This window comes from Callithrix jacchus, chromosome 8 (assembly GCF_049354715.1).
Source record: "Callithrix jacchus isolate 240 chromosome 8, calJac240_pri, whole genome shotgun sequence".
NCBI classification, from domain to species: Eukaryota; Metazoa; Chordata; class Mammalia; order Primates; family Cebidae; genus Callithrix; species Callithrix jacchus.
Window position 1 is genome coordinate 73,848,714 of NC_133509.1, and position 15,279 is coordinate 73,863,992.

Genomic DNA, 15,279 nt, shown 5'->3' on the forward strand with positions numbered 1-15,279 from the left:
TTTCCTCAAATTAATATACTGGGTTTTCTCAAATTGTTAACGATAACTTCTCAACTCTTCAGGCCCAGGCCGGTTGTGATGGCTCACGCCTCTAATCCCAGAACTTTGGGAGGCCAAGGCGGGCAGATCACAAGGTCAGGAGACCAGCCTGACCAACATGGTGAAACCCCGTCTCTACTAAAAATACAAAAATTAGCCAGGTGTGGTGGTGCACAACTGTAATCCCAACTATTCGAGAGGCTGAGGCAGGAGAATCACTTGAACCTGGGAGGCAGAGGTTGCAGTGAGCTGAGATCGTGTCACTGCACTCCATCCTGGGCAACAGACCAAGACTTTGTCTCAAAAAAACAAAACAAACTAAAATACCTCTTCATGCCCTTTCACCGGAATTTAAGATCATGTTCCAAAATTGTAATTGTGGTAGTTTTTTTTTTTTGTTTTGTTTTTTTTATCATGTCCCTTCTTTTTTTTTTTGAGATGCTGTTTTGCCGTTGTCCAGTCTGGAGTACAATGGCGTGATCTTGGCTGACCGTAACCTCCGCCTCCTGAGTTCAAGAGATTCTCCTGTCTCAGCCTCCTGAGTAGCTGGGATTATAGGCATCTGCTACCATGCCCAGTTAATTTTGTATTTTTTACTAGAGACCAGGTTTCTCCATGTTAGCCAGGCTGGAGTACAGTGGCACTCCAGGTGATCTCAGGTGATCCCACCCTCAGGTGATCCGCCTGAGTGTGAGCCACCATGCCCAGTCAACACGTCCCTTCTAATGTTTGGATCAGTTTATTCCATTCATCACATAAATTCGGCATAAAAGTTCCACTTAAGCCTTTGAGAAAACTAAATAGTGTAATTTTGAAAAGTATTTTGCCATGACAATCTTAATTTTTCCAGCACTAAATTTTCTCTTATGTGAAATCAGGTCTTTTATGTCTAGATTACATTCTCACCCTCATCACTGCCATCAAGAAAAAGGAGTCCAAGTCCACCATACAAGTCAAAAAGAAAGTAGTTGGCCAATTTATCAAGGTTGACTTCTCCAACCACAATAACATGAGGTTTTTTTACGTCTGTTTTTTGGATAGAAAGGAAACTAATATTTAATGAGGACCTACTAAATATTGTACATAGCATCCTACTGCTCCTTCTCCATAAAGCAGACTGTTAAATTGCCAAGGCTCCTAGGAATAGTTCCTACGGAAGCAGGAGTAGGTGTGTGTGTGTGTGTGTGTGTGTGCGCGCGCGCGTGCGTGTTTTGTTTGAGACAGAGTCTCATTCTGTTGCCCAGGCTGGAGTGCAGTGGCATAATTTTGGCTCACTGCCTGCAAACTTCACCTCCCTGGCTCAAGCAATTCTGCCTCAGATTCCTGAGGAGCTGAGACTACAGGTGCTTGCCACCACACAGGACTAATTTTGTATTTTTAGTAGAGACCATGTTTCATCATGTTGTCCAGACTGGCCTCGAACTACTGACCTTCAAGTGATCTGCCCACCTCAGCCTCCCAAAATGCTGGGATTACCAGGCAGATCACACATGGAAACATTCTTAAACTTGCTGAATAGGGTGTACTATTATCACACTCTCATGCCTCAGGTACTGCCTAAGGTTGTACACAGAGCTGTAATAAGATCAATGAGGCTAAGTATGCTCACAATCAGAATTAAGTAATTGTCAATTCTCATCCCCCTTATTCATCTCTACATTTTTTCCTTCTACAGCACTTTCTGCTAACATGCTATACAATTTATTTATTTATTGAGACACAGTGTCACTCTGTTGCCCAGGCTAGAGTTCAGTGGCATGATTTTCACTCACTGAAACCTGTGCCTCCCCGATTCAAGCAATTCTCCTGCCCCAGCCTCCCAAGTTGCTGCGATTACAGGCATGCATCACCATGCCCAGCTAATTTTTGTATTTTTGTTAGAAACAGGATTTTGTCATTTTGGCCAGGCTGGTCTTGAACTCCTGACCTCAGGAGTTCCAAAGTGCTCAGCCTCCCAAAGTGCTCGGATTACAGGCATGAGCTACCGCGTCCAGCAAATTTACTTGTTTGTAATCTATATCCACAATTCCTCCCGTAGAGCTTTTTCAGAAATAACTTATGTTTTAGAGATGGGTCTCGCTCTGTAGCCTAGGCTGGAGTGCAGTGGTACAGAGTTCACTGCAGCCTCAAACTCTGGGGTTCAAACAATCATTCCACCTCCCCAGTACAATTTTTAAGTTTTTATTTTTAGAGACAGGATTCTTGCTATGTTGCCCAGACTGGTCTTAACTCCTGGCTCTAGCAATCCTCCCACCTCAGTCTCCCACGTGTCTGGGATTACAAGCACAATCCACTGGATCTGCTCAGAGATCTTTATTGTACAGTGATACATCCAAGTGCCTAGGATAGCACCTGACACATGGTGGGCACTCAGTAAGTTTTTATTGAACTAATGAATGATCATTGCTCCTTTGGAAGCCTACAAACTCCACACAAGCAGGAATCACAACCATCTTGTTCTAGGCTTTCTTTTTTTTTTTTTTTCCCACCATTATTGTACTGTATTTATTTTCAATGCCTAGCTTAATACTGACATACAATGGAAGAACTAAAAGGTGGCTGAAGTAAAGACGTAGCTTGAGTTAATTAATACACTGGGCCCCCTAATGCTTTGTACAACAAAGATAGATACCTAGCTGAGATTATTTATAGCACTGTTTCTGTGGAAAAATGTTTTTTGTTTGTTTGGGAAAGAGTCTCACTCTGTCACACAGGCTGGAGTGCAGTGGTGCAATCTCGGCTCACTGCAACCTCTGCATCCTGGGCTCAAGGGATCCTCCTGCCTCAGCCTCCCGAGGTGCTGGGATTATAGGCATGCACCACTACTATCGGGTAATTTTTGTATTTTTAGTAAAGGTGGGAGTTTCACCATGTTGGCCAGGCTTGTCTCCAACGCCTGGCCTAAGTGTTCCACCTGTCTCCGCCTCCCAAAGTGCTGGGATTATGGGCATGAGCCACTGCGCCTGGCCTGTGAAAAATTGTTTTCTGAGTTTCAATTTGTATATTTATAGAAGCAAACCATTTCCCACATTGGCAGTGCAGGTAGGGTAGAACACACACAGATCCCATTAACAATGGGGCCGCTCCCTTAGGCCTGGTCTTTTTTTTTTTTTTTTTTTGAGACGGAGTTTCGCTTTTGTTACCCAGGCTGGAGTGTAATGGCGCAATCTCGGCTCACCGCAACCTCCGCCTTCTGGGTTCAGGCAATTCTCCTGCCTCAGCCTCCCGAGTAGCTGGGATTACAGGCATGCGCCACCATGCCCAGCTAATTTTTTGTATTTTTAGTAGAGTCGGGGTTTCATCATGTTGACCAGGATGGTCTCGATCTCTTGACCTCGTGATCCACCCGCCTCGGCCTCCCAAAGTGCTGGGATTACAGACTTGAGGCACCGCGCCCAGCCTAGGCCTGATCTTAACCAGCTCTAGGCCAGGTGAAGAGGCTAACTCAATTATGACTGCCTGTCTGTCTTCCCACTCCCCATTGCTTTCTTTTCAGATGCTCAGGGTCTAATCAGAGACTAATTCTCAACTGGTGTGACCCAGAGACAGTTACATTATCTCATAATTTCCTTATCAGTAGTAACAGGCATTTTAGTCTCACTTTTAGTTTGTGAGGAATAAGGCATGTAGAAGGTTTCACAGAGGGTCTGAAACAAAACCAACTCCTAACAAATGTTAGCCATTATGATTAATATTTTTCCTAGTTTTTATTTTTGTCTTCCCTCTGCTCAATTTAACCTAATCAGGCCGGGAGTGGTAGCTCAGGCCTGTAATCTCAGCACTTTGGGAGGTCAAGGCGGGCGAAGATCACCGGAGGTCGGGAATGCGAGACCAGTTTGACTTAACAGGGAGAAACTCCGTCTCTACTAAAAATACAAAATTAGCAGGACGTGGTGGCGAATGCCTGTAATCCCAGCTACTCGGGAGGCTGAGGCAGAAGAATCACTTGAACCTGGGAGGCGCAGGTTGCAGTGAGCCGAGACAGCGCCATCGCACTCCAGCCTGGGCGACAGAGCAAGATTCCGTCTGAAAAAAAGAAAACCTAACGGAGAAAAGCACGCGCCCGCCCCCTCTCTGAGCATGCGCACCAACAGAATAGCCGCGCCCTTCCCTAATTAAATCATTAACCAAGGTGAGGGGAAGGAGGAAAAGGAGGCTTGGCTGAGTCCTCCCATGGTGTGATTAGGTTAAAACGAAGTAAGGTACATTACATCATAGGTTAAAATGCGTGGAAAACTCCGCGCTCCCCTTGCCAGAACTGCATGCTCGCGAGCCCAAGTCTCCGAGAACTCAGGGATTGTCAAACCCGCCCCGGCTCTGCGCTAGCGGCGAGATTCAGGCATCGGCAGCTAACTGGGGAGGGAGATTACTGCCTAGCCGACTTTTCATTGGCCCAGAGTCACAAAGGTTGCCGTTTCTCCCCCTTCCGGTCGCTGAGTGGTTGAGGCCGAAAAACAACGCTCATCGTCATTGGCTGATCCGGGCTGTCAGTCCTTTCTCGTCTCGGCGGCGCGGCACAGCCCGGCGCGGCCTGTAGAGCAGTCGCAAGTCTGCTGCAGGGAGAAGATGGCGGTCGCAGTGAGAACTTTGCAGGAACAGCTAGAAAAGGCCAAAGAGAGCCTTAAGAACGTGGATGAGAATATTCGCAAGCTCACCGGGCGGGATCCAAATGACGTGAGGTAAGAGCCTAACGGGAACTTGGACTCGAAGACGCAGCCCAGGTCGGGGTGAATTGGGGGTGGGGAAGGAGGCCAGTCTTCAGAAGATTGGAACCTCGAGGCCTGTTCGCTGTGCGGCGGTAGAACCCTGTACTCGCTGAGGTGGAGAGGCCCCAGGCCCCACAGGAGAGCCCTGGTCTCCGGTCCTTGAGGAAGGAGAGCGAGACCAGGGTGCGTCGGCATGTTTTCTCTGCCTGTGAGAAGATCTGGACTGCTGATTCCCGCCCTCGGCCCTGCAGGCCCGGAACTGCAGCACAAAGCCCCTTACCGCTCCGGCGTACACCCAGCCCGGGGCTGGCCCCGAGACCCTGCCAGGACGCGACTTGCCGTCTCACCCCTGCCTCATGCCCACGTGCAGCTTGTTCCGGGATGGCGGGATGGGGACCTGATCCAGGGTTGTTAATGTGAGGGGGCATTGAGGTGAATATAATTTCTGTGATACGGGTCCTGGAGAAACGAGGAAGTTAAATGAAATGGTACTTTTTGTCCTGTTTCAGACACTTGGATTTATTTGAAACTATCTTTCTGGAACTTTCGTGATTTTCTCCTTAGGATCCACATCTCTGAAAGTATGTGGTGCAACCAGATATGTCTACATAGGATCTTGTACTGATTTGTAAATCTCTTACAGGCCCATCCAAGCCAGATTGCTGGCCCTTTCTGGTCCTGGTGGAGGTAGAGGACGTGGTAGTTTATTACTGAGGTAAGATTTCCCTTGGACTTTACTCATGCTGAAACTATTGGTACTTTTCTATACTAAAGATACTGCTTTGAACAAAACTTGTGATAAAGTCAATAACCCAGTGTTTGTCTTTGTTCTGTTTAATGCTTGTGACAGATTAGTTTTCTTTGTAAATAAATATAGTTACCCTGAAAAACTAGAAGTTGAAGAATATATTAAGTGTACCAGTTTTGTGTGAACTTAATTCTTATAGTTTAAAGTAACACTATAAAAGCATTTTGGAATGAATGCCCATTGTTAGTTGGAAAGATTTTTAAAAGTTCATACCATATTCTCTTGTCAAATGGAAATACCATTTATCTTGTATTTCAAGTGCTTTATGTTGAACATTTTTAATTTCAGGCGTGGATTCTCCGATAGTGGAGGAGGACCCCCAGCCAAACAGAGAGACCTTGAAGGGGCAGTCAGTAGGTAGGTTTTTAAAAAAAAGATTCCTGAAGGCCTCTTTAGTTTTTGAGGTAGCACACACATAAAAATATTTGTTAAAATAATAATGTTGTTTGAGCAGTATTAGAATTGAGTAGCATACCACTTTCCCCCCAAGTTCTCTTGGTATTTGCCTGAACTGAGACAGCCAGTATCCCTCAAAACACAGTTCTGCACGCATGATAACCCAGATTTTATCAAAATAAAGGTCATGTGAAAATTAAAATTGGAAAGAATGTCAGTTAGTACCATTTTTTCTGACTTGTACTTGAAAATTTTAACCAGCTTGAAATAGTTAAAAAAGACAGGAGAACAAAGTTGTTTTGGGCATTAATTTACATATTTTATCTTATCTCTGCTGGATGAAAGAATAAAATGGGGTGGAGGCTTAATAGAACAAAGCTTCTGGAAACTAATCCTAGAAATAGAGGACATTTGCCCTTGGTGGGCAGTTACATAAATACTTCAGTGGTCATTTAAATTAATTTTTGGCCAGGCACAGTGGCTCATGTCTATAAGCCCAGCACTTGGGGAGGCCAAAGCTGGCAGATTGCTTGAGCTGAGGAGTTCAAGACCGACCTGGGCACATGGTGAAATCTCATCCCTACAATAAGTACAGAAACGTTGGCCATGCATGCTGGCTCCTGCCTGTATAGTCCCAGCTACTTGGGAGGCTGAGACGAGAGGAACACCTGAGCCCAGGAGGTCGAGGCCACAGTGAGCCATGATGGCGCTACTGTACTTCACCTTGGGTGATATAGTGAAATCCTGTCTCAAAAAAATTAATTTTTTCTAAAATAGGCTGGGCGGGGAGCGTCGGACCAGAAGAGAATCACGCCAGGAAAGTGACCCAGAGGATGATGATGTTAAAAAGGTATTGAAATTGAAAGGACTTAAATGAATATGGTACTTTCACTTTATTACATTTAAAAGCATACCACCCGTATTCTAGTTAAATTACTGAGATTTTCTTTTTCTGCAGCCAGCATTGCAGTCTTCAGTTGTAGCTACCTCCAAAGAGCGCACACGTAGAGACCTTATCCAGGATCAAAATATGGATGAAAAGGGAAAGCAAAGGTATCCTTCTGGGGGAAAAAATACTGTGGAATAATGTAGTTATAAGAAAAATCAAGGGATTGTTCAAGTGCCCTGTAGTATTTCTTAGAAAATGATGGGTTTAAATGAAATAGATTATGTTGACGTTAAATTTTTTTATTCTGTTCTTTAGGAACCGGCGAATATTTGGCTTGTTGATGGGTACCCTTCAAAAATTTAAACAAGAATCCACTGTCGCTACAGAAAGGGTATTTATCCAGGTTTTGTTTTATATCATATATTGAAGTTGTCAGAGTAGTAGATTAACATTTTTTGAAAAAAGCCTCAAAGCTCTTTAGAGACTTAATTGTGGCTCAGCATGGTGACTCATGCCTCTATTCCCAGCACTTTGGAGGCCGAATTGGGTGGATCACGAGGTCAGGAGTTTGAGACCAGTCAGTCAGCATGGTGAGACCCTGTCTCTACTACTAAAAATACAAAAAATTAGCAGTGCATGGTGGCAGGTGCCTGAATCCCAGCTACTCAGGAGGCTGAGGCAGGAGAATTGTTTGAACTCAGGAGGCGGAGATTGCAGTGAGCCAAAATGGCGCCATTGCATTCCAGCCTGGGCTATGGGGTGAAACTCCATCTCAAAAAAACAACAAAACAAAACTACTTAATCATAAGCCTAAAATAAAGCCAGGTAAAAACTTGGTTTACCAGCCTTACTTAAACATTGTGTTGCAATGTAACAGTTGTTGATATCATAGTTAATAGTGTTGAAATATAGATATGTGAAAAAAAAGCCTCAGTCTCCATTTCCTGAAAGACAAATCACAGTCAGTACCAAGTGCTAAGTTCTAATTAGTTGGTATGCTGAATTGAAAATGTGAAGCGGTTGGGCGCGGTGGCTTACGCGTCTAATCCCAGCACTTTGGGAGGCCGAGGCCAGTGGATCACCTGAGGTCAGGAATTGGGAGACTGGCCAACATAGTGAAACCCCATTTCTACTAAAAATACAGAGTTAGCCATGTGTGGTGGCATGTAATCCCAGCTGTTTTGGAGGCTGAGGCAGGAGAATCACTTGAACCTGAGAGGTGTATGTTGTAGTGAGTGGAGATTTCGCCATTGCACTCCAGCCTGGGCAAGAGGAGCGAAACTCTGTCTCCAAAAAAAAAGAAAAAGTGAAGCATATGCAGATACTTTTTTTTTTTTTAAGACAGCGCCTTGCGTAATCTCGGCTCATTGCAACCTGTGCTTCCTGGGCTCAAGCAGTTCTCCAGCCTCAGCCTCCTGTATAACTGGGACTATAGGCCCAATGCCTGGCAGAAATTCTTTTTTTTTTTTTTTTTTTTTTTTTTTGCAGAGACCCGGTTTCACCATGTTGCCTGGATTAGGCTGAGCTCAAAGCATTTTGCCCACCTTGGCCTTCCAAAGTGCTGGGATGACGACAGGCGTGAGCCAACTTGTTCAGCCTGCAGATACCTTTACATAGTAAAAAAAAAAAAAAAAGAAAAAAAAATTTTGAGATGGAGTTTGTCTCTTCTTTGCCCAGGCTGGACTACAGTGGCGTAATCTCAGCTCACTGCAACCTCAGCCTTCTGTCAGCCTTCCAAGTAGCTGGGATTATAGGCATGTACAACCACGCGTTGCTAATTATTTTGTATATTTAATAAAGATGGGGTTTTACCATGTTGGTCAGACTGGTCTTAAACTCCTGACTTCAGATGATCCACCTGCCTTTGTAATGTTTCTCATAATTGGGATGTGTAATAATAGTTTTTCATTATAATTGAACTGAAATCAAATATACCTTGTCTTGTATCTATTCTAACACATAAGTATTAAAGCAAGATACTTAATTTTTAGCAAAAGCGGCGCCAGGAAATTGAACAAAAACTTGAAGTTCAGGCAGAAGAAGAGAGAAAGCAGGTTGAAAATGAAAGGAGAGAACTGTTTGAAGAGAGGCGTGCTAAACAGACAGAACTGCGACTTTTGGAACAGAAAGTTGAGCTTGCGCAGCTGGTGAGTAATGATACGGAATTCTAAGATTGGTAATCCTTCAGGTTTACAAAAGCACTGACCTTTTACCTTTTCTTTAGCAAGAAGAATGGAATGAACATAATGCGAAAATTATTAAATATATAAGAACTAAGACAAAGCCCCATTTGTTTTATATTCCTGGAAGAATGTGTCCAGCTACCCAAAAACTAATAGAAGAGTCACAGAGAAAAATGAATGGTAAGTACATGAAGAGGTCCGTTGAATTTTTCTTAGTGGGTAAGGTAATACATTCATATACACACATTTGTTTTCTAAAATAATTGTGATTCAGTGATTGATTTGCTGTGTTTGGTTTTTTTTTAAATAAAAGGTATTCTGAGATGCTGATGAGTTGGCAATATAGGAATATTTGTTTTCATGATGGAATTTAATCTGCAAGTTATCTTGTAGGCAGTGCTTATGCATCTGTATTCCTTAAGCATTTGTGTAAGATTACTTTTTTTGTATGCTACACTTAGTGTCCTGATAAAATGCTAATAAGACAAACATGAATATGGACAGTTTCTAGCTGGAACACAGATGGAAGGATAGACACTGCTGAGATGATTTGTCTCTTTGGGATCAAAGATATATATGATTTTATGTCAAAACTGATTCTGTGTTAACAGAAGTTTTTCATCAAACAAAGATTTATCTTCATCAGTTAGAAAATATCTAATTTTGTCCACCACTAATTTCTAGTATGTAGATTTCCCATGGATCTTTGCATGTATAATTTTATGTCAGTTTGTGATTATAATTGCCATAATCTTTTTGTCATCATCACTTTACAAAAACAAAGATGAAGCGTACTAACAATTTGCAACAGGTTGTAAAATTGTGGCTTTGAATTTTCTTAATCAGTAAATTTTACACATGTAAATTTTTATTTTTTAGCTTTGTTTGAAGGTAGACGAATTGAATTTGCAGAACAAATAAATAAAATGGAGGCTAGGCCTAGAAGACAATCAATGAAGGAAAAAGAGCATCAGGTGGTGCGTAATGAAGAACAGAAGGCGGAACAAGAAGAGGGTAAGGTGGTTCAGCGAGAGGAAGAGTTGGAGGAGACAGGTAATCAGCACAATGATGTAGAAATAGAGGAAGCAGGAGAGGAAGAGGAAAAGGAAATAGTGGTTGTGCATAGCGATGCAGAGAAAGAACAGGAGGAGGAAGAACAAAAACAGGAAATGGAGGGTAAGATGGAGGACGAAACTGAGGTAAGGGAAAGTGAGAAGCAGCAGGATAGTCAGCCTGAAGAAGTTATGGATGTACTAGAGATGGTTGAGAATGTCAAACATGTAGTTCCTGACCAGGAGGTAATGGAAACGAATCGAGTTGAAAGTGTAGAACCTTCAGAAAATGAAGCTAGCAAAGAATTGGAACCAGAGATGGAATTTGAAATTGAGCCAGATAAAGAATGTAAATCCCTTTCTCCTGGGAAAGAGAATGTCAGTGCTTTAGACACAGAAAAGGAGTCTGAGGAAAAAGAAGAAAAAGAATCTGAGCCCCAACCTGAGCCTGTGGCTCAGCCCCAGCCTCATCCTCAGCCCCAGCCCCAATCTCAGTCTCAGCCCCAGCCTCAGCCTCAGCTTCAATCTCAGTCCCAACCAGTACTCCAGTCCCAGCCTCCCTCTCAGCCTGAGAATTTGTCACTAACTGTTTTACAGCCAACACCCCAAGTTACTCAGGAGCAAGGGCATTTACTGCCTGAGAGGAAGGAGTTTCCTGTAGAGTCTGTGAAACTCACTGAGGTACCGGTAGAGCCAGTCTTGACTGTACATCCAGAGAGCAAGAGCAAAACCAAAACTAGGAGCAGAAGTAGAGGTCGAGCTAGAAATAAAACAAGCAAGAGTAGAAGTCGAAGTAGTAGCAGTAGTAGTTCTAGTAGCAGTTCAACCAGTAGCAGCAGTGGAAGTAGTTCCAGCAGTGGAAGTAGTAGCAGTCGAAGTAGTTCCAGTAGCAGCTCCAGCACAAGTGGCAGCAGCAGCAGAGATAGTAGCAGCAGCACCAGTAGTAGTAGTGAGAGTAGAAGTCGAAGTAGGGGCCGGGGACATAATAGAGATAGAAAGCACAGAAGGAGCGTGGATCGGAAGAGAAGGGATACTTCAGGACTAGAAAGAAGTCACAAATCTTCAAAAGGCGGTAGTAGTAGAGATACAAAAGGATCAAAGGATAAGAATTCCCGGTCCGACAGAAAGAGGTCTATATCAGAGAGTAGTCGATCAGGCAAAAGATCTTCAAGAAGTGAAAGAGACCGAAAATCAGACAGGAAAGACAAAAGGCGTTAATGGAAGAAGCCAGGCTTTCTTAGCCATTCTTTGCAGCAGAAGATTTCTTGATGTAAAAGGATTACCTTTCCTTGTAAGGAGGATGCTGCCTTAAGAATTGCATGTTGTAAAAAATCTTTTTGGAAAATAGACTGTTTGTTTACCAGACATTCTTGTACTTTTTGCATAATTTTGTAAGAGTTATTTATCAAAATTATGTGAGGTCCCAAAATATGTAAAAATGATAATAATAAAAAAAGATTAACATCCCTTGTCATCTTTTTTAAATATCCTATACTCTTCAGTAAGAGTCTGTATATTTTAATAGGCAAATCTTTAAGTCTGTTTCCTTCTAATTCTGTATCATACATTGCTTTTGTAGAAATAAATGTGTGTTTATTTCATTATTTTTGGGATGTCCTCGTTGACACTTGTACAATAAATATCCTCTTTATCGTTTTCAGCTTTTAACACTAGATACTGCACGTGATTAGAATGTTTTTGAAGGTTTCCTTGTTTTTATTTGCCTTAGACAATTTTGAGTTGTCAGAGTCAAATCTTTGCAGCTTTGAGGGGGAACAGTTCCCTTTAAAATCATTTGCTATTTTCAGCTCTCCCTTATTGTTTTAATCTAAGCATTTTCCCTCCCATTTCTCATATTTTAACCATATATTTGGTAGATACCTTTAAACAGTATGATCTGGTTGGCATTTTCTTCCTGATGATGAAAGCATCATTCTTTTGTCTTCATGGTTACTTGTGATTTATAGCATATACATCTGTTAAAGAAAAATCACTTCTTTTTAAGGGAGGGAGTTAGAAAAGTATCTTTCAGACTTCGTTTTTGAGTTTGTGTCTTGTCTTAACTTTTGTGTTGGCTCTAACTGAAACATGCCAATATGTGTTTTCAAGAATTTTGTTTAAGGAAGTATTGTATGGAAGTCTACAAAATGAAGGAAGTTCATGTAGGCTTTAATATGTAAGCAAGATAACACACAAGTGTACCAAGTGATTATTAACTTTGTTGTTTTACAAATTTGTATGAACTTGGAGTATCTGTTTGCCCATTACTATACATGTGCAAATAAATGTGGCTTAGACTTGTGTGACTGCTTAAGACTAGTACTTGTATTAACTTTCTCATGCTTTATACAAGAGAGCACTTAAAGTACAAATGACCTTTTTTGAGTTTCACATTGTAGCTTTAGCCTTGACTCTGAATATTCATTATGCCTTCCCTTGACAAGCAAATGGTTACAGTGAAAATGTGAAGTATTTCCAATTAGTTTTTGTGTGTATATAACTCATTTGTGTAAGTGGATGTGTTAAAAGATCTCTTTTTAAAAAAATCCTTTTATTGGAGTAATTAAAACAGTAAATGCATAGAACTTTGCAGAGCAATCTGTATCCGTGAGCCAGTTTCACCACCAGTATCTTCATCTATGGCTTTTTCAGCAAAATGTTTTATTTCCTGTGTTCCCTGGCAGGAAAGTGGTTGGTAAATAGTGAATTAAAGGGATGATCATATAATTTAATCTGGTTAAAAAGCACCTTTTTTGATGACTGTATGCACTAAAATCCTTTGTACAAATTAAGTTTTGTCCACTCATCTGTACCTGGAAAACGTGAACAATTTTCATGTTGCTTATAGAAAAGACTAGTTTTGGCTTGAAGCTCTACTATTGGAAGGGTGGTAATGGGGGTATATTGAATGCTTGAGGGGACAGGAGTAATTTTCACTAATTTCAGTTAAGCACTACTGGTCGTAATATATGAAAGGAATTTTTCTTATTTTTGTATGGAATGCTTGATGAATTTGCATGTCATCTTTGTCCAGGGGTCATTTAAATCTGTTTTCTTCTTTTTTTTTTTTTTGGAGACACAATCTTACTCTTTCACCTAGGCTGGAGTGCACTGCACAATCCATCTGACTGCAGCCTCAGCCTCCTGGGCTCAAGGGATCCTCTCACCTCAGCCTACCAAGTAGTTAGGACTACAGGTGTGTACCACCATGCCCAGTTTATTTATTTTTTATTTTTTTTGAGATGGAGTTTCGCTCTTGTTACCCAGGCTGGAGTGCAATGGTGCGATCTCGGCTCACCGCAACCTCTGCCTCCTAGGTTCAGGCAATTCTGTCTCAGCCTCCTGAGTAGCTGGGATTACAGGCACACGCCACCATGCCCAGCTAATTTTTTTTGTGTATTTAGTAGAGATGAGGTTTCACCATGTTAACCAGGATGGTCTCGATCTCTTGACCTTGTAATCCACCTGCCTCGGCCTCCCAAAGTGCTGGGATTACAGGCGTAAGCCAACGCGCCCGGCCAATTTTTTTGTTTTTTATAGAGACGGGATCTCACTACGTTGCCCAGGCTGCTCTTGAACTCCTGGTCTCAAGCGATATTCCTGCCTTGGCCTTTGAAAGTGCTAGGATTACAGGCATCAGCCACCACTCTTGGCCTATGTTCCAATTTTAGTATGTGCTGCTGAATCAAGCACAGGAATTTTAATAATATCGTACTGACATTTTAAAGTGGTATACATTTTTAGATTGGAAGCTTTAATTTTTAATATTAAGATTTTAGATTTTTTATGTTTCTGAACTGTGCTTTATCCTTGAACTAAAATTTTATGGAACTTAATGTTGAAGGAACCATGGAATTGTACCCTTGAAAAGACACAAGGAATAAGTTAGAATATCAAAGTAATGACACTTTCCAAGGGGGAAAAGACATACAGTAGTCCTACTAGAGATTACAAACTAGTGTTTATGGTTGAGTGCAGTGGCCTTTAATTCCCAACACTTTGGGAGGCCGAGATGGGAAGATTGAGCTCAGGGCAACATGGCAAAAACCTGTCTATAAAAAAACAGAAAAACTAGCCGGGCACAGTGGCCCAAGCCTATAATCCCAGCACTTTGGGAGGCCGAGGCGGGTGGATCACGAGGTCAAGAGATCGAGACCATCCTGGTCAACATGGTGAAACCCCATCTCTACTAAAGATATAAAAAATTAGCTGGGCATGGTGGCGCCTGCCTGTAATCCCAGCTACTCAGGAGGCTGAGGCAGGAGAATTGCCTGAACCCAGGAGGCGGAGGTTGCGGTGAGCCGAGATCGCGCCATTGCACTTCAGCCTGGGAAACAAAAGCGAAACTCCGTCTCAAAAAAAAAAAAAAAAAACTAGCTGAGTGTGCTGGCATGAGCCTGAGTCCCAGCTACTCTGGAGGCTGAGGCAGGAGGATTGGTTGAGCCCAGGAGGTTGAGGCTGCAGTAGCTATGATCACACTATTGCACTCCAGCCTGGGTGACAGAGTGAGACCCTGTCCAAGAAATAACAAGAGAACCCACATACTGTTTATGGAAAACTTAGGAGCTGAAAGGGCATAGAGATGGTTACTAAGGACTGAAACCAGTTTAGAGCTGTATTAGGAAAGACAGGCTGGGTGCAATGGCTCACACCTGTAATCCCAGCAAATTGGGAGGCTGAGGCTAGAGGATGGTTTGAAGCCAGGACAAGACCAGCCTGGGCATCAGCAAGACTCTATCTTTACCAAAAAAATTTAGCCAGGTATTTGCCAGCAATTCTAACTACTTGGGAGGCTAAGGTGGGAGGATTGCTTGAGCCCAGGACTTTGAGGTTATAAAGAGCTTTGTTAGCTCCACTGTACTCCATACTGGGTGACAGACTGTCTCAAAAAAAAAAAAAAAAAAAAAAAAAATTTGATACCAAAGTTTGGCTAACCACCAAAAGGTAGTTTGAACTTAAATTTCAATGAGCTGTATTGCCATTCTAGGGTCCTTCTACACATTATCTTTAGAATAATAACGATTTACATGATTACTCAGGTAATTTGGGCAAAGCAAAATCCACCACAGCAATGTATTGATATAAATTTTAAAGAGGAGAAGTGATTACATGGGCCAATGCTATTAAAATCAGTCATTACAATGTTGTGGGTTTAAAGTACATAAACTATTTTATGACTAATATTGTGTAAGAGTTTTATGACTAG

At 42.2% G+C, this 15,279-nt stretch overlaps 2 protein-coding genes across 2 annotated transcripts in view; one reads left to right on the plus strand and one right to left on the minus strand.

Annotated features, from left to right (window-relative positions):
* The window catches only part of TRAPPC6B (trafficking protein particle complex subunit 6B), a 29,329-nt gene extending 24,982 nt beyond the window's left edge, over positions 1-4,347 (minus strand). The window contains exon 1 of the mRNA XM_078334815.1: positions 4,251-4,347. The gene's annotated coding sequence lies outside the window, so the exon portion shown is untranslated. The remainder of the gene's footprint in view (positions 1-4,250) is intronic.
* A 232-nt stretch (positions 4,348-4,579) lies between these two features.
* PNN (pinin, desmosome associated protein) lies at positions 4,580-12,387 on the plus strand. The gene is made up of 9 exons (XM_002753842.6): positions 4,580-4,718; positions 5,389-5,460; positions 5,842-5,910; positions 6,727-6,799; positions 6,908-7,002; positions 7,154-7,229; positions 8,830-8,985; positions 9,063-9,201; positions 9,901-12,387. Exons 1-9 carry the CDS (start codon positions 4,606-4,608, stop codon positions 11,289-11,291), a joined length of 2,184 nt encoding a protein of 727 aa, XP_002753888.1. The 5' UTR covers positions 4,580-4,605; the 3' UTR covers positions 11,292-12,387.
* Positions 12,388-15,279: the final 2,892 nt, after the last annotated feature.

Bases quoted from the DNA above. Each gene is read 5' to 3' on its own strand.
- PNN (XM_002753842.6), top strand. From the start codon at position 4,606: ATGGCGGTCGCAGTGAGAACTTTGCAGGAACAGCTAGAAAAGGCCAAA. The intron at 7,230-8,829 runs GTATTTATCCAG...CTTAATTTTTAG, and splicing joins CCACTGTCGCTACAGAAAGG to CAAAAGCGGCGCCAGGAAAT. The intron at 8,986-9,062 runs GTGAGTAATGAT...CCTTTTCTTTAG, and splicing joins AAGTTGAGCTTGCGCAGCTG to CAAGAAGAATGGAATGAACA.